Below are 19,868 nucleotides of genomic sequence, written 5' to 3' on the forward strand. Positions count from 1 at the left end.
ACTTCTAATAAAGAATTTTGCTTAATGTTTATAACCACAAACCATTTGTCCAAGCTGAATTGCAAAATCAGGTACAATATGTCTGCACTTACCCAGGACAAACAGTGAAGTAGAAGGAAGTTTTGGTAGGAGGCAGATTTTCCCTCTTTGTGGTACTCATTTAATGTGGCAGGGATCGATGTAATGACAAGTAGCCATTCTTTTTAAGGGAGAAAAGGCAGGTGGACACAAGACTATTTTGTTTTCTTTCACTCTTAAGGTACATGTTAATGCCACCTGTCCAACACTGCACACCAGCCTTATTCACAACTTCAAGTTACTTGAAGAAAAACCTCTGGCGTAAGGCGTGTTACTGGCAAATGATAAACTGAAGGTCGTAGCACCAGTGGTCTTTAAAAATAGTGTAGAATAATTATAAAGGTAAAAAAGAGTTCAAAAAACATGAAAAGAGAAAAAAACCCGGCAGTTGCTCTCTGTGCAGGTTATCATAAGTCCAGAGAATGTGACCAAAAACTGCACATAAAAGTGCTGCTGCTGTAACTTGTCACTTTTATGCCTTCCCCTCACAACAATCTAACTTCCTAGTTGCATTTTTATACAGTACATAACACCACTCACAGATGTAAAGTAAAAGTAAATTAAAAAAGGAAAGTTAATCAGACTGACCTTTAAACCTCTGGAATCTGCCCTACTTAGTACTAATGTATTAAAATAGAGTTGCACCATATCTTGGAAGTTACTAATGCTGGCGTATCATTAACATTTAAACAACAAACATGGAGGCAAACAAATGAAATCAGCCTAAATTGTGCTGTTCAATCAAATTTGCCATTAATTACCAAATACTTACAATCATCAGGCAAAACTTCCTTGAACTGCTCAAAATACGAATTCAATCGCACTAAGCTTTCCATGTTAATTACTTCTTGCAGTGAGGTGTCTCCAAACCTTTAAAAGATGAAGAAGGGAACAGTTAAACCCAAGGTAGAATGCTTCACCTCGTCTTTGAAAGAACTGCACTTGGCAATATGACTACAAGAAAACAGTTTAAAGATTCATCCCATGAAATTCCTAACCATTCAAATGCAGAGTAAAGTATAACAGAAAAGTGTTGTAGTGATTCATTACAGAAAAACAAAATATATCAGTGTGAGCGTAAAAGTGGGAAGGAAGGTGAATGAAAAATCTTGTAGAAAATAGTAATTAAAATGTGTTGGCTTTTGTGTGTCTCTTTCAATATTAAATAACCATCTGGTAAATCATTTTGCCTAAATTCAAACTTTTAATAATGGATTTACTAGTTTAGTTCATTATCCAATAATAGCCATAACATAAGTAGATAGGATTGAGAATTTTGACTTCAGATATGTGAAGGAGAAATACGGATGTAGGAGTAATAAACCATGAATGTAATAAATATTGTCAACAATGCCATGATTCATCTCATCTAACTGTACATACATAGATACGCACACAAAGTGTAGACATCTGTAACTGTGCTAGTCACCTTGGGCTCCCTTTATAGGCAACAGAGGACAACAGTAACTGCTGGAATGCTTTTGTTAGACTTTTTCTAGTTGTCCACCATCATACTGCACACTTTACCCCAGTATCAAGGCTGCTGTCACAACACGCATATGCCTGACTTCACTGGAGTTCTCCATTAGAGTAGTGCTCTGTCAATGTATTCTTTACAGGTTATGGCCATAACAGAGGGAGGCTCTGGTGGCTCTTCCAAAACTGAACAGTTTCCCTAGCAAATGTAATTACATAATTATATTTTTCAGCTTTACAAGAACAGTGTTGCATTACAGAAGTACTGCAAAGATATGTTAAAAAAAGGTCCCATCATCCTGGTTTTTGACAGTGGCCAGAAGCGGGAGTCTAAGGGAGACTGCAGAACCAAGAGGGCAAATACAGAACAATACTCAGAATGATCTCTCAGCCTCTAGTGATCTGTCACTCACAAAGGTCTCAGGTCACAAGCGCCACCTCTGTGTTAAATAGCCCATGATACATTTCCCCTTCTGTAAATTCACTTCTGAACTACATAAACCCGCACTAGACTCAAGGCCATGAGGTAAGGAGCTCCACAGCTATGTGCCATATAAAGAAGGACCTCCTTTTGTTTGTTTTGCATTTGACATCTTCATTTAGTATTCCCTTGTTTGTGTATTGGAGAAACTGAATCACTGTTAGTAATGCAACAGTGCAACTCCATAGAGACATATTTCCATCAGAACAGGAGATTGCTGAACTGCCATTAAGGTTGAGCTTGCATGACTGAATACCTACTTCTCTGCTAGGGTTTGCTGCTCATTGATTCCCACATTGAAAAGAACAGGCTGAACCCTCAGTAACATGCCACTTTGAATCTCTCGCGGCAACAAATCAAACAAGGCGCTTGGCAAAGGGATCCTCACATTAAATCCATCACTGTAAAGAAATAAACAGCTATTAGACATAAAGATCAAAAAGCTACATTCCAAGAATGCGTTATTTATGTAAAGAGGGATAACATCTAGAACATAACATGAGTATTAAAAAATAAGTATCAGTCAAAACTGAGGACTCGAAGGAACAGCTTGCTCCTAATCAGAAAAGCTATTCTAGTTCAAAAACAAACCTTCAGCAACCCAAAATGTTGATTTTACATCCCCATGGACTTTTCAATCAGATCTGCCAATTTCCTGACAAAAGCTGATTTTGCTGTGCTTATTAATACTGATCCTCTTGAACAACTTGGGTAGAAAAAGCCAAATTTTGGCATGTTCCCATCTCATCAAGAGTAAAGTATATTTGATTTTAAAATGTTAAAGGCTAGGGATGATGCACATGCATAAAAGGATACATTTTTGGATACAGTCACTAGTACTGACATTTCTGAGCACAAGGATAGAGACAATGACAGTAGCAACCCAAGCATAAATTGAAGGGGGAGCTAACAAAAGCACCAATACAGAAACTTATGACTCAGACATACAAGCTCGTCCTGCAGCACAACGGGTTACCTTGGGTCAGCTGAGCTACAGCAAAGAGCACTGTGTATGCTTTATCTCATGGCAAATGTGAGGTAACGCAACTTACCTTATCCTATGACATCGGTAGAGGCTAAGGTATGTCATATTACCCTATGTCAGAACTGCCAAGACACAAGTTACTGTGGTTTATGTGCTGTGTGTTAAGTATTAGAAGCAATACCTTGGTGTTTCATCTGAGTCTTTACAGTGCAGAACTCTCAAGTACAGCAAAAGAACTATGAGAAGTATATAATAAGGTAATCAAAACTGCTCTGTTGCACATTTACATTGGATGGACACACAAATCCTACGCTATGTCTGAAAGCAAAAAACCTATTTTCACCTTTAAATGTAAAGCTTCCAATAGTTTGCACCAAAATAAATATGCACGATTTCTTTCTTCTCTTTCCTGAGTAAAATCTAGACACTAAAATAATAAGTAACACTATCAGACCTGAAACTAATGAAGATTGGCTTCCTGCTGATTAGTGTCCTATAGCTGATGGCAAGTTTCAACTAAAGGTTTTCTTTGAAAGGAATTTTCTGTCAGCTGTCAGCCATTTCCACAGTTCTCAGCAATTTCCATAACATACATGATTGTACTACAGAACTCCTTCAGCCAGGCACTTTTCATTGCATGTGAGCCTTAACGTAACCAAGTTCCTCTAAATGTTTTTTTACCTTTGAGAATTCTAGGTTTTTATAAGATGTGGACAAAGCTGGGCAAAGCTAAAGCGGAGCTTGGTACAGCACACTGTAATCAAATAAGCCTTATTTCCTCCAGAAATCAAATTTGAAACTAAAAATTCTAAAGACTCTGAAATAGAGAAACATTAAAACATTGACTTTCGTGAGGCCTCTGTCCTTCCACAGCTTCATCCCCATCTGTGAACTGGCTCCCTCTGGGCAAGAACTCTATTGCAGGGGCCCATCACCCCATGTCAGAAACCAGTACAAGGCCAGCTGATAAGCAGGCTGCAGCGTTCAAAAGGAAGTGTGACTCTATTGTAAATGCTTACCATCATAATAAAGCTGTAACAGATCACTCACACTTCACTTTATGTGAGGATGTGAATGTTTGTTACTTCAGACTTGTAAAACAAAATTGCTTTTAAGCTCAAACTTGAAAATTTTTCAGACAAGTAGCCGAACCAAGTCTGGTGTTTCACAAGCATCCGTAAGTTAAAGCCAGCTTGGCCCTGATAGTTTGGAAATTGATCCTAAATAGGCTTCACCTCAGCAGCAGCCCATCAACTGCCTGATACACATTCTGTGTCTCATTGTGGTAATGGCAGCCCATTAGTCAGTGGCATACAGTAAAGAACTGACCAACTGATCAACAGCAGTGAATTTCAGACAATGAAATCAGCTTCAAAAGTCAGTATGAAACTTAAAAACAGCACAAGTGCTGAAGAAAAGATTCAATACTTCTGTCTTTTGGTTGTGGAAGGCTAGGTTGAGATGATATTTATTCATAAAACAATACTGCCATGGTCTGAGCCTTGCCATATACCTCTTTTCAGCTTAGCTCCCTGTAAAAGGAAACATCAGTAAAAATGAGTAAGTCCACTTTAAAGAATTTATTCGAAGTTCTGAGGAGAAAACCAGCACAGTAGAAAAGCATATAATTCATCTCAAGCGCAGTATCACTGCTTCTCCTGTCCGCAGTCCCACTCCACTTCCTACTCCCTCCCCCTGCATTCTTTTTTTACCGATTTCCAGTGATGACTGGCAGCATGTCAGTAGATGTATTTGATGTGGCCTGAGTTACTTTAAAGGTTACATTCCTCAAGTCCATGATTCCCAAACTCATGTCCTCCAGCATTGCCAGCTCCTCACCTAAATCAAGGAGGAGAAAGTGAATCGTAATCATTACTTGTTATGTATAATTTCCCTTTATCAATTTGATGACAACTGTAGGTCATTGCTCTCATAAAGAAGTTTTATGGATGAAGAGGCTCTGGAGCTCAAGCCTTCACCTTGACCTACAGACAGCAGACAATGTCATGACTTTACGAGTTTAGCAAGTTTAGAAAACACCAATTCTCTAGTACAGTCCAGACTACTATTCTTCAAGTAGACTATATGCTGACTTTCCAATTTAGATGATGCCAGTAAGTACTTCTCAGCATTGTCACAGTCATAATAGCCTTTGCATTGGAAAAGTGTGTTGGAAAAGTTACAGGACATTCCAGATTTGTACAGTAAAGCATTCCCTAACTGGCAGCCCAGATGGCTGTTCAGACACAGGAATGAAACGCTTTTGAGTGAAGTACTTTCCCTTTTTCTATTTTCTCTCCAACCTCACTTTGTACTGTAAGATTACAGGAGGTTAAGACAACTGAAAAAGCATATTTTGAGCACAGTTTCTCCCAGCTTACCAGAACTTAAATCCATGTCTTTTCTGAAAAAAAAAATCACTATGATACGTTTTGGGTTTTTTTCCTTTGTATTATAAACCAAGTACACTTTATCTTTTAGAAGTAATTCAATTAAATGCAAAAAAAAAATTCAGAGTTGTAAGCTAATTAAGTACTCCAGATATAATCTGGTTTTGCATTTCAGTTTTCAAAATCATTTTGTAGCTAAGCTGCAGGCTGTCACAAACACTCATATTCTGCTGTAGCCAATTAAATGAAGAATTTGCAGACTCAACAGCTAATAGCACCCACTTGCCCTGTGCCTTTACCGTAAGTGCTCAGCAAACTCTCAAACTGCGCCAACAAGCCAATGGTGTAGAGTTGTCTTAGAAATCCATCATCATGCAGGCAGTTCCTCAGCTTGATAATGAAACCACAAATGAGAGCTGTCAGCTGTGGGAGAGAAAACAGACAAGAGTGAAATGATTCAAGACAAAAAGGGTTCTTCAGCCCCAAACGGAAACAATATCACATATAAGAGGTGCCATAAAATCTGTCAGACTGATGCTCTTTTCCCTTAAATGTCACTCTTCCTTGCAGCTGAAGAGAGACAACCAACCAACAAAACCCCAAAACATTCATAAAAGCAGATTCAGGGCACGCTGCCTTCATCTCGCAAGCTCTCCCAAAATGGGAATCCTGTTGCTCTCACGTCTACTTGTTTTCTGGACACAATCACTTATATTAGGGTCTACAACGTACGAATTACAAGAGTCTCCTTGGAAATTGTTTTAGTCACAGATGGAAAAGCAACACAGCTAGTTCCAGGTCATGAATGTTGATAGTATGAATAAATGATTTTTTTTCTAAAAAAAATGACTTGTTAAAAAAGCTCAAAAATGCAATACCTGTTTGCTTTATGCAAAGATTCAAACTCTAGTGTCACAAGATACTCAGGACAAGGTCTTGAAGACCTAATACTAAGATCAGTACTAAGATCTAAGATTAGTACTAGTCTTAATTCACTCTGTCAACAAAGGAATTTCCCAGGTGACTGCCATATATGTACACATGTGTATGACTTTGCTGCAGTATTAAACAAAAGGGAATAAAGCTATGTTTATGGTGGATAAACATATTCAAAGCATTGAGTTTTAAAATTATCTGCAATATGAAGTGGGTTTTGTATAGAAAAATTCCCTTAATTTATCTCTATGAGCTATTACATTTTGGGACAACAGCCCCACCAAACACTCCAAGAGATATTTGAATTATCCAAGAGATAAATGAATGAGATACTGATTTCATGGGGAAGTAGACACACTACAGAAGTGTAGTGGGCAGAAGAAATGTGGAAGGTTTTTTAGTGCAGACACCTGCTCGTCTGTGTCCAACAGAAGAGACCCCACCAGGCTCAAAAACAGAACTTCTAGGGAAAAAAAAAACCAAACCCAAAACCAAAAAACCCACTTATTTCTCTCCCTGTAGCTGGACTTCTCTCGTTAGGTACCACAGGTCCTGTTGGTTTTCTCGATGCAGAAAACAACAAAATGTAACTGAGGGAGTACACTTTCTGCTCATGGGATATTTTTAACCCCTCTTTCATATCTTACTTCTGGTTTTAGTTTGGTGCCATTTGAAGGCAATGGTTATTTCTGTAGACAGCAGGATATTTTCACTAGCAATGGAATATATTTTTTTTTTTTAAATAGAGAAGGTATATTCAAGGAGACACTTAAGTTACATATTGTCAAATGCCAAATAATGTCAAAAAAGTAAGCAGTAAGGACAGGATAGCACAGCCTGTGAGAGGAGATCACAGTGTTAAACCCAAGAGTAGAACAGATCTGAAAAGTTCTGAAAATAGTCATCTTTCATATTTCATAGAAACCCTACCATGTGTTGAAATGCAATCAAATCATGCATATTTGCTTGCTTACAGTTTGGCAGAAGACAACATCCCTGCGATATTGAAGGCTCAGGCAGAGCCCTATTGTCGGGGCGCTGTCCTGCATTAATAAAAAGACCATGGCTTTCTTTGCCTTGTCACTCATCATGGCTACGCAGTCTGTGAGTGTTGTCAGCAAGGGATAAAGAGCTTCGCTCCATTCACCTGGTTAAAAGAAAAAAATTAACAGCACTGTAAGTACTTTATTTGAAACAAACAAGAGTGCATTAAGAAGAAACTTCCTGTTGCATGTCAAAGCTGTTGATAATTCATATTTAGGGCTTGTTTTGTTTTGGCTGGCTGGTTACTCCCTTCTTATTATTAATTAAGTGGTTATTGCATGAGGAAAATATGAAGAATTTTACTCTGTAAGGCTGTTATGACTTTCCTGACCATGTAATAGCTCCCAGATTTGTGCCCACAGAACAGCCCATACAATAGCTGATTTGGAAAGTATAACAGAAAGATTAATATCTATATACACAAGTGTATATCACTGCCTGTGCATGTTCAAACATACCCTTTCACAGTGCATACATGGACAGACAGTATGGACTCCATCGTATAACAGAAATAGTGAACATCTGCTTAGCCATTTCTGTCAATGAGATTTCTCACAAGTATCTTGCCTTTCAATCTTTTGTGGACTCACAGGTGTATCATTCAACTGCCTCGCCATCTCATCGATCCCTGTTGCACCTCAGTGAGGTAAGACAATGCTTATGTCCCATTTGCAGCATAGGAATAATAAGGCAGAGAGGTGAAAAATTCATGTAGGTACTCTTTTAAGTGTCCTCTGTCTGTTGAGTGGCTTTGAAGGCTTAGAGCTAGCTAGCAAGAAACACTAAGTATAGTGATTTAGATGGGAGTTAGCCAGATCCTTGGAGGTAGTGTGGAGCTTGTCTTCCACTGAAATACATGAGATATGTCCCAGAGGGACTCTGTTCAAGGTCCTACGCAGAAAGCACAGAAATGAAACTAGATTGCCGAAGTCCTATTTTAGGACAAAACATGGTGCCTTCCTTCTCCCTAAGAGATTGTTCTGCCTTAAAATGCCCCATAAGCTCACTTTTTTTTCTTTCCTTCTTTCATCTTTTGTCTTAATCAAACACTGATTTCAAAAACCCATTTCCATGACCATATGAAAAATTATTCAGATACTATACCAACATCCATTCTCTCTGCAATATACATATAAAAAAACAGAACAGTGCTTTGGTTTTGCCCTCCTTAATGTAAGGTTGAAACAGAACATCTCTCCTTTTAAAGGGAAGGACAATGAGTTTTATTTTTAAAAAGCACCAGAGCTCATAAACAGAACACGCAGAACCCCAGCCCAGCTGGCTGTAGGAACAAGGCAACGTAGAGATCAGAACCTGCATGAATGGGACACTTCAAGCCCCTGAAAGGAAGTTGTTTGAGATTTTGACTCAAAGGCAGGACTAAGAGCTAGCAATAATAAAAGTTTCTTTGATAACCAGCCAAAGAGGGGAACTTTGGAAGTCTGCTAACAGAAACATAACTGACGAGATTAACAGACCTATCCTTTTTGCTTTAGTTCTATCCAGTAGACAGATAACCTAATAAACTACAGAAAGGGGAAGTTGGTTTGGCTCTCTTACACTGCCACAAAAAACCCCGCAGGAAACATCAAAAAAACAGGCAAGGAATTATAGCTTGTCTTTTATACTGTATTAAGTATTTTCTCTCAAAATAAATCAGATGCCATAACATGGCCCCATGAACAGTTAAAAAGCAAAACACAGATGATACTAACAGAGTTTCTCTTGCTGCATTTAAGAGCTTTTCGATAAACAAATGAGAATGACAAAAAGAACTGAAAAGATCTTCCAGCACATCATCATCATCTCATTGCCTGGATATACATACATGTATATAGTTATTAACTCAGTGGAGATTTAAAATTATAGTGTGTCTGGCAGCACTTCATTTGAAAAATATGTTTATCTGTGGTAATCACAAAGTACACTGGTGGTATACCAGCCTGCCTGAAGAGAAACCAATTGTTAGATGTTTTTTTTTCTCCCAACACTCACATGCACTGCAATGGCTCATCTGGGGTAAGGAGCAAAAATCCTCTGTGCTGTGTATTTTCTTGGTTTAAAATTTCAGCCATAAAAAAACAAACCCTTGTCAGTCTGCAAAATTCTAAATGCTTTTTGCTATCTACTTCACAGAGGTGTCACCCATGTTCTTTTAAGTTTTTAGTCAGTGATAGTTGCTATTAACAATAAACAGTAATAAAAGGAACTGCACTCCCAGGCTCAAATCGGGTTGGAACATTTCATTGGCAGTGTTTAAATAAATGTGAAAGAACTCTAAGTGTTCAACTTTCACCTGGATTTTCCTGTCCTTCTGTCTTCCCCTCATTAATTTTCCTGACAGAACTTTATTACTGAAAGTATATTTGCTATCAAATCAATCAATGCCACCTTCAAACACCATGAGGCACTAATTCTAATGTGAAATCTACTCTGAGCTCTGCTGTTACGTTCTATGAGGCAAATAGAACTTTTTAAAACTCGACTGGGCAGATCCGTAGGTAGGATGATTTGACATAGGGCTAGAAACAATCCGGAATAGCGTGGCCAGCAGGAGTAGGGAAGTGATCGTGCCTCTGTACTCGGCACTGGTGAGGCCTCACCTCGAGTACTGTGTTCAGTTCTGGGCCCCCCTGTACAAGAGGGACATTGAAGTGCTGGAGCGTGTCCAGAGGAGAGCGACCAGGCTGGTGAGGGGTCTGGAGACCAGGTCATATGAGGAGAGGTTGAGGGAGCTGGGCATGTTTAGCTTGGAGAAGAGGAGGCTGAGGGGAGACCTCATTGCCCTCTACAAGTCCCTGAAAGGAGGTTGGAGAGAGGTGGGTGTTGGCCTCTTCTCCCAGGTGAATAATGACAGGACCAGAGGAAATGGTCTGAAGTTGCGGCAGGGGAGGTTTAGGTTAGATATTAGGAAGAATTACTTTACTGAAAGAGTGGTCAGGCACTGGAACAGCCTGCCCAGGGAGGTGGTTGAGTCACCATCCCTAGAGGTATTTAAGAAACGTCTAGATGTGGCACTTCAGGGCATGCTCTAGTGGCAGAGATTGTAGGTTATTTGGTTGGACTCGATGATCTCAAAGGTCCTTTCCAACCATGAAGATTCTATGATCCTATGATTCTACGAAAAACAAGTTGTTACAGATTTACAACAGCCAGAGGCCTAGTCCAAGATGTTGGTATGTCTGGGACACAAATCCCATTTCTAATTAATGTTAAAAGTTATTCCATTTAAAAACTGGCATTGTACAAACCAACAGGATTCCTATCATTTGCTTTAAGTGCTTTATATCATACAGCAAGAGACAAATCCTGCAGTCTCCACTCTGACAGCTACAATTGAATTCTGGCTGGTAAAAAAGAGCCAGACTTGGCCCTGTTAAGTCTTTGCTATTTTTCTTATGACAGCTGCTACTTTGCTACTTCGTAGACTTTGAAATGTGGCATTTTGAAAAACAGTGGAAGGGGGAAGGAACGAAGGAGGGAGGGAAGGCCTATGAGTTCACATAGTGGACCTTCTCTGACTATACACTATTGACTACTTTATAAGAAAAAAAAAAATCTTGTTAAGAAAACCTAATACATAAAGCCTGTATAAATCAAGGATGTAATGTCAGGTGGGGAAAGGTTTTGCTTTTTTCCCCCGTAGGAGTCTCTCTTCTCCAAAGCAATAAAAATATTATTAAAATAAATATCCTCCAGATCCTTCAAGATATTTTTAGTCTTTTCATATTAAAAAAACCCTAGCATCCATAAATCAAAGTACTGGGCACCGACAGCTGCTCTTGTTTTAGGTCAGGGTGGCAAGGACTCATGATGTCTAAAAGAGATTTATTAAATAAGTGGTAGTTGCTTAGCCCTGATCCAGTAAAGTATTATCAGCAACCCACTTAAGCACACAATCATGTCACATCTGGCTTCAGAGGGAAGCAAGCATTAAGTACTTCACTACACTGCAGTTTCAGCCACTTAAGATGCAGTTTTGGGTATATCTGGGTACCCAGTTGGGGTGACTTGACTGCTTTTAATTACTCCCATCTTAAAAATAACTAACTACTATTCATTTATGCACCACATTCATATTTTGCAAAAACTAAAGGGATGTTCCAAGAATTAAAAACTTGTGAAGTCTTTTATTGTTTAAAAACATTTTCTCAGTGACAGAAGGAAATAGGGTGGATACCCGAGAAGAACATTAATATACTTTGTGAAGATGGAAAACATACCTGCACTAGGGCTTTATTTCCCACTGGTTTCACTAAACCCAGGAGCCCATGCTGTAACAGTTCAAAGACAGAACCTTCACTGAACTCAGATAAAACTGATCTCAAATGGGAGAAACTGCAGCCATCTACCTGCTAGAGAGTGGTATTACAGAGGCATATTATTCAGACCTTGTAAACACATCACAAGTGTGTGGAAGTACAAGGACAGAGGAAAGGCGTCTAACAGTGGAATGAAAGTCTACCTAAATTCTGTGTTCTGAAACATAAGATTTGCAGTGCCCAACACTGCTTGGTATGTACCCACAACAGAGATTATCCATTAGCCTTGGTGACTGCTCCATGTTCTGCTCGAGTTCTCATTCAGAAAGGCCAGCTCAACAGCACATATAGAAGGGCATGTTTGAAATGTCTGAAATGTCAGACTCCCACAGACTTCAATGACATTTGGAACAGGCTTCAGATCATTGTCACCTACAACAGTTTGCTAAAACACATCAGCTGCAGAAACCAGAGACCATGAACAAGTGCTCTCCCATACCTGAACAAGAGAAGTTACCAGACACCCCCGTGCACTATTATTTAGCAAATAATAACTTCTCAATATGCTTAGGTAACTCACGTGATACTGCATTACCACTTCAAAATGGTGAAGCTTAACAGCAAGGCACTTGTTCAGTTGTTAATTATGAACAAACCCCTGCAATTTTCAGAAGAAGCAGAAGCCATGAATGCACATACCTGGACCAGATTCTTCCGGAGTGGGGCTGCAATCTGCACAGAAATGGAGGGGCAACATGCATGATTAAGGAGCAGCAACACAGTCTAAACATAAGCAACTCAAATGTTCAATGCCAGGGTTCTCAAACACTTTCACTTAGTGAAGAGGAGCTCAGCAGAGATACTGCTTTACCTGCAGGCACTAAGGGCGTGGGCTCCCTCCTCCACTCCACTGTTTCTGATCAGAGAAATACCTGGATGAGGACTTGGAGGAAAGCCAGTACCTGCTAGCTCAGGAGCTCTCTGTGGATTACCAGCAAGTGCACTGTCGATCCACAAGGCACAATTTGAGAACCACTGGTATAGTGCAATTATAGAATAAGCTGGCAGTAAGGCTGCTAAACAGAAGAGCAAAAGACTAGCAGTAAGTTCAACGCACTTAACAGAAAATGACATTAAGGCAACCACAAGGCAAGAGTAATAAAGAAACTGTACTTTGCTATCTTAGACAAATTTTCGTTATACAATTTCTAAGATAGTTCACACAAGCATTAAATTTTATATTAAGGGCTGATTCCTCACCAGCGAAGCCTGTGAGTATTCCACACTCACTTCAATGGGAGGAACAAGCTGTCATATGAAAATACACTACAGCGTAATGCAAATAGTAAAAAAAATTAATATATATACACCCTGTTATAGCAAGTCTTGCAATAATGAAAAGTAGTTCATTAAGCTAACAGGATTTAAACTCCTACTGTTTATATCTAGATTCACTACTCAGTGGATTATTAATTTGAAAATAACACGAGAAAATATCAAGTTCAATTGTATGCATTAGGACAATCAGCTGAGCTAGACAATCCAAGATAAAAACCTCTCAGTAAATTAAAACTCATCATGTTCACTAAAGAAGCTATATGCCCCCATGCAATTTTAGTAATGAGTACCTAAGCTTATAACAAAAATACATGTTAAAATAATTTCTTAAGTCTCCATTCTACTATTTCAGCCAGCATTTTCTTTCACAAACATTCATTTCTAGAGAGATCCTCTAAAGTCCTTCAATAATATCCTACTGTCTCTCTCTTACCAATTCTGGAACTATCTTGGTTTGCTGGTTTTCACTTTGCTTTCAAAAAAAATTCTCGTTGCTCTTTGCTCAGTGTCTTTTATTCAAAACTCAGAATTACTAACAGAAAAAGTGTTAGTTCTTTGAATACTTGACAAATAAAAACTTTAAAATGTTGTGATTCTGAACTTAGAGAAAGGATCTTCTTTGTCCCTCAGTTATTCCCATGATCAGTTGTGGAAAGTAACAGTGAAAGGGAATTCATAGAATGGTTTGGGTTGTAAGGGACATTTAAAAGTCATCTAGTCCAAATCCCCCTGCAATGAGCAGGGACATCTTCCACTAGATCAGGTTGCTCAGAGCCCCGTCCAACCTGACCTTGAATGTTTCCAGCGACGGGGCATCTACCACCTCTCCGGGCAACCTGGCGCAGTGTTTCACCACCCTCACTGTAAAAAATTTCTTCCTAATATCTAGTCTAAATCTACCCCCTTCTAGTTTAAAACCATTTAACAGGACGGATTTGGTGTGGAGTCAAGAAAAGTAACTCAGTGGGAAAATACCCATTGATTTCAGTAAAATCATTAGTATTGAACCTGTTCCTTTGTCAAAAATACTGACCATTAATTAGGAACTACATCTGATGAGAATGTGATCAAACACTCAGCTTGCCCTGGCTTACAATAAACTTCGCAAGTGCAATTCAAATTGCTTATTAAGACCTACGAACAATGTTTGCACGAGATACCTAAGAAACAGGATTCTCTCTCCAGGATTTTTTAAGTTAAATTCACCCAACATTGGTTGACAGTCAAACTTCAGATCTATTCCTTACACTTAGGTAGCACTGGGAAGCAAGCCCCTTAGCTTTAAAGCTTGTTACACTTCTTGATTTAATGTTTCTGTCCCAGGTTCTGTGGATTAAATGGAGAGATTTTTTCCTATTTTAGAGGAAAAGCAGAGAAATGTTACAGAAACTCTTGGCACACAAAAAACCCCTTTGATAGGTAAGTGTAGCTAATTCCACTTCTATATGGCATAAGTGTCAAGATTCAGAGCAGATTTAAAAGATCAACTGAAAATGAAAGAAAATGTCTGTTCTAAGCTGCTTTCAGCATTGAATTGTCTTGGCAAAAGGTTCTGGCATCACCCACCGGAGATTCTTCCTACTCTTTTTAATATTAAAAATCCACAAATTTCAATCATTGATATGAAGGTGCATTGACATTTACTGATAAAACTTTAATGTAAATATATATAAAACTTTGTATAAATTAGCTAGCAAACCAAAACATTTAAATGTATCAAACTGGTAGAAGAAATTTAGTCAAAGATTAATAGAGAACACATTCTGAAACAAGAACCAACTCTCCTATTCCTTTATAATACACAAAAATGTCAGTCTAATCTAGAAAAACATGGTGATTTAAGATACTAAGCAAATCATATGTAACATGTACAAAGCTACACAAAAATATATTAACATTAACTTCTTGTTTTCTTTTTCTTAAGGTACTGCCTTCCACTGCAACATTAACAATGGGATGGACATGAAGTCACAGACACACGTAAGGGACAAAGGGCCATCAAACGATAAGACAGAACAGGAAAAGGAAATGAAAACACAAATCTTTCTAGAGCTTTTTTTGAAATTGAAAAATCTTTCTAGAGCTTAGCTTGGCACACCTGCTCTACAAAGTGGCCAAATCATAGTGACCACATGTAAAGAATGTGAGAATAAATCAAATAAGTATATATGTAAATTAAATAGTTCTGAAATTTAATGCACGGCTGCAAAACTGTCAATCTAAACTGATATCTTTCATTCACATGCTTGTGGCATTATGCTAGATTCAATCCAGCACCCACTTTACCTCAAATTTTGATAGCGCTATTCCACTGACAGCTTGCACTGCCAATTCCTACCTTCCAACTACAAAAAGTCTAACTAATCGAGTGCCTCAGCACCACAGCTTTTGACAATTTGGGTTAAAATTTGCTTTAAACTCCAGTAGGTTCATCCAAGTTCAGTCTAATGGGACTTCTTGGCTCCCTTCCTATGCTTTGGCAGCCCAGCAGGACCATTACTGTTGCAGTAGTGCCTGCACTTCTCTCATGTTTTATTCATCTTTTATAGAGGTTCACTGTAATAAGCTTTGATTGCTGCAAAGAAGCTGAAGCCAACAGGAAAGCTACAAGAGGTGGTGTTTTGACATATGCTAACCCAAACACCTGTTTTACCAGCTTAAAACACCCAGCATGAAAACCAAATGCCACTGTCATCAAAGGATTTGGCAATGATTTCAGTAGAATCAGGATTTCAAAATCAGTAATAGGCTTAGCAGCTCCCAATACCCTACCTTCCCTTTCTGCCTGACATCAGTGCTTAACACCACCACTGAACTAAAAACACATGGAAGGATGTAACGGAGGCTTAGGAATGATGCCAGCGCACAGCAAGAGAGCAGCAGTGAGAAGCAGTGTCTGGCATACGCACTTGTCTTTCTGAGAGAATGGCATGCACAGGATGGTGTGGATGAAGGTGGTGGTGAGGATGATGAAGGTGGTGAGGATGATGAGGTCTCATTTAAATCTTCTGGATTTATCCAGTAGGCACGAGTGTCCCGATTACCTTTCTTACTAGTACAGCTGGTGTCACACTGGAAAACATCTTCACAGCTGTCACTTTGCAAGCGCTCCTTCTGGAGAAGTTTGTCCACTCTCTGTATAATACACTCCAGACTTTTGTCAACATTCAACCAAACTTTCTCCTTAAAAGAAAACATTTCTTTCTCAGTTTAAAAATAAAAGAGACACTGGGTAACAAATGCCTTGTCAATGTTTTTCCTCCTGTAAGTCTAGTCACAATTCCTCTGCAAATTTTCATCTGGACTATCATGTTCACCTTTGTGCACGCTGGATATATAAATAATGTATACCAGCATAACAACAATATGTACTGACATGAATTCTGTGATAAATTGCAAAGCTATTTTCTAAGTAAATTTACTGAACAATTTTAAGTGCTTCTTCCTGCACTATTATTCCAATTTCCAGTTGACACTATTGTTTATCCTTGAAACTTATGTTTGACATAATAATTGTATACAATCACACATCTTTTTTCATACATAACTCAGTGAATACAGATGAAATTACTGTATTGTATTACTATCTAAATAACTTAATTAGTTTTATTCATATCTCCTTACTGTGAGTTTGACTGTAAGCCAAAGTATGCCAAAACAATTAAATTAGCAAGGATCCATTTCCAAAATTAATTCGATCTCATTTCTAAACTGATATTTTACAATATTAATGATGGTTTTAATTAATATCAACTATTTTTGAGATGTAATTCACTTCTGTTTATATTACATAATGATGGAATTTACACAGCCCAATTCTCATTTCAATTGGCAGTGTGGGAAGGAAAACCATTTAAATTCTTTGTGCAAACAGTTTTTAAATGCTGTTCATAATCAAAACAGAGATGGACTGCAAGTTCTAAATATTTAGATGAGATTAAAAGCCAGGAAGGCTGGAAGGCTGAATTCTACAGCTAACACACGCAAAATATGCTTTGTCTTCAAGAAGTGTAAGAACTCTTTGTAGTACAGACAGTTTTTTTTACTTTAAAAGCTATTTACTTTCCCTTGGAACCAACTTCAGAAAAACCATGCCCTAGTCTAACAATCTCTGCTGTTTAGGAGATCCAGAAATATTTATTAAGGCCTGCTTGTATCCCCGTGCCAAGGAGTAACTAAGCATAGGACAGAGAGAGGGTCTTTGCTGGTTGACCGATACCTCCAAAATACTCATCCTATGCGTATCTGGTGAGCAGTTACAGAGACTACAAACAAAAGAATACAGCAAACAAAAAATAAAAAGAAGAAAACATTCATCACTCCACTAAGCAAACGTACCCATTCCTCTTCATGCCAATCGACCTGCAGAGAAGATCGGCTATTTCTTCCTGTCCATCTGGCCACAAGTGTATCTTGATCATTCCTCAACATCACTTGCTCCCCTTCTCCAGCAGTTGGAGATGCTTTTGAAGCTATATAGTCTGGCCTTGCAGCATTCAGTCCGTGTATTGAATTTGCCAACAGCTTGCAGTCACAGACTGTGACAAGTTGCCGGGTCTAAAAAGAAATAAACCCCCTACATTTTAATACCTTTTCATTATTCTGTACCCAATTTATACTATATTCTTTCTCAGACAGAAAAAAGAAGAACTAGTATTCTGTAAAATAAACTAACCACTGTTTAGGAGTTTCTAAGGTACCTTTAAAATCATTTTGCAGAATGGCCTTAAAAAGCAATATAGGATACCAAAACACAAATGGTACATTCCCAGAGTCTGTACTACTATATTAGCCTTGCAATTGTTCAAAACTTCACTAATAAATGTGCAATTCACCTTTATTTGCACTTCACTTTCCATTCAATGAAAGCTTAGAGCAATGTGCAGACATTTTTATACCCCACACAATAGCTGCTGAGAGAGCATGCCTAACCTCCACCATCCTATCTAAAATTATAACAAGACCCAAGAAAAGGGCTGAAGATATAACCCACTAATCAATGCAACTTGTTCCCTATCTTATTTAGTGGTGTTGTATTAAAGGATTTCTGCAGGTTATGTGAATATGTAAAGTATCTGGCCTACGCGTCTATTAAAAAAGAAAACCAACCAACAAACAAGCCTTTACTATGTTATATATACACATTGTCCAGCTGTAGACAATCCCACAAATCAGTTATACACTACTCTCAGTTATACACACTGTACTCAGAGTGAATATTATAATAAATAATATATTTACATTGGGTCACATTATTTTTTGCACTCTACAAAGTTGTATGCATATCCCCTCCACTGAGTAATTTATGGCAAGCTGATTGGCCATTACTGTCACTTACAACCTTCAGATCTGCTTCAGGGACAGAAGTCGTCACTGAAATTGTATTTGGTTTTTTGACTCTGTAAATAAGATCATGTTCAGCTGTGGCTCCAGTCTGGTTTCTGTTAGCACCCAGCAGGAAATAACTGATTAACATCACTATAACTCAAGTATAGGCTGTGTCAGCATTATTCCTTATTTCACCAGTGGAAAACTACAGAACTGTTTCATTTACTTAAGTTTTGCCCAGTTGCTGCTGCTGGACAGAAGACTAAGAAAAACATTCAAAAAAAGCAGGTCGTTATCGAGAAAAGGGTATAAAGGATAGTGAAGAATGCACAATTCTGAAATATGATAAATGAATAAAAGGAACCAGAGTACATTGCTCTCTACTGCACTCTGAAGAGGAGGTGAAGGCAAGAGTGTGAAAAGTAGGAGACTAAATAAAAAGCAGCAAATTTTAAAGGCTGGTCTGATTTTGCTTTTTCTTTAAGACTGTATATGCTACAATATACTACTGAACAAAGTGAAATAGATGTTTCAAGAAAACCTACTGAAGATATAATCATAGAATCATACAATCATTTAGGTTGGAAAAGACCTTTAAGAACATCAAGTCCAAACGTAAACCTAATACTACCAAGTCCACTACTAAACCATGTCCCTCAGCACCACATCTACACATCTTTTAAATACTTTCAGATGTGGTGACTCAACCACTTCCATGGGCAGCCTGTTCCAATGCTTGACAACCCTTTCTGTGGAGAAATTCTTCCTAATATCCAATCTAAACCTCCCCTGGCGCAACTTGTGGCCATCTCCTCTTGTCCTATCTCCTGTTACTTGGGAGAAGAGACCGACCCCCACCTCACTACAGCCTCCTTTCAGGTAGTTGTAGAGAGCGATAAGGTCTCCCCTCAGCCTCCTTTTCTCCAGGCTAAACAACACCAGTTCCCTCAGCTGCTCCTCACAGGACTTGCTCTCTAGACCCCTCACCAGCTTCGTTGCCCTCCTCTGGACACGCTCCAGCACCTCAATGTCTTTCTTGTAGTGAGGGGCCCAAAACTGGACACAGTATTCAAGGGGCAGTCTCACCAGTGGCGAGTACAGCAGGGGATGACCACTTCCCTAGTCCTGCTGGCCACACTATTTCTGATACAAGCCAGGATGCTATTGGTCTTCTTGGCCACCTGAGCACAATACTGGCTCATATTCAGCCAGCTGTTGACCAACACCCCAGGTCCTTTTCCACCAGGCAGCTCTCCAGCCACACTTCCCCAAGCCTGTAGTGCTGCATGGGGTTGTTGTGCAGGACCCAGCACTTGGCCTTGTGGAACCTCATACCATTGGCCTCGGCCCATCGATCCAGCCTGTCCACATCCCTCTGTAGAGCCTCCCTACCCTCAAGTAGATCAACACTTGCACCCAACTTGGTGTTGTCTGTAAATTTAGTGAGGGTGCACTTAATCCCCTCATCCAGATCGTTGATAAAGATATTAAACAGAACCAGCCCCAATACTGAGCCCTGAGGAACACCACTTGTGACCGGCCTCCAACTG

At 38.9% G+C, this 19,868-nt stretch overlaps 1 protein-coding gene across 39 annotated transcripts in view; it reads right to left on the bottom strand.

Annotated features, from left to right (window-relative positions):
- INPP4A (inositol polyphosphate-4-phosphatase type I A) overlaps positions 1–19,868 on the bottom strand; it is a 133,261-nt gene that overhangs the window by 15,307 nt on the left and 98,086 nt on the right. For 23 of the 39 annotated variants that reach the window (XM_074608639.1, XM_074608649.1, XM_074608652.1 and 20 more), the window contains 8 exons: positions 17,329–17,547; positions 15,900–16,173; positions 12,352–12,384; positions 7,321–7,493; positions 5,710–5,833; positions 4,733–4,859; positions 2,296–2,436; positions 851–948 (listed from right to left, as the gene is read on the bottom strand). In XM_074608639.1, coding sequence (XP_074464740.1) covers positions 851–948; positions 2,296–2,436; positions 4,733–4,859; positions 5,710–5,833; positions 7,321–7,493; positions 12,352–12,384; positions 15,900–16,173; positions 17,329–17,547 — 1,189 coding nt within the window. The remainder of the gene's footprint in view (positions 1–850; positions 949–2,295; positions 2,437–4,732; positions 4,860–5,709; positions 5,834–7,320; positions 7,494–12,351; positions 12,385–15,899; positions 16,174–17,328; positions 17,548–19,868) is intronic. The other 16 variants (XM_074608743.1, XM_074608735.1, XM_074608697.1 and 13 more) reach the window with 1 other exon arrangement.

The sequence above is a fragment of the Larus michahellis genome, chromosome 1 (genome assembly GCF_964199755.1).
Source record: "Larus michahellis chromosome 1, bLarMic1.1, whole genome shotgun sequence".
NCBI classification, from domain to species: domain Eukaryota; kingdom Metazoa; phylum Chordata; class Aves; order Charadriiformes; family Laridae; genus Larus; species Larus michahellis.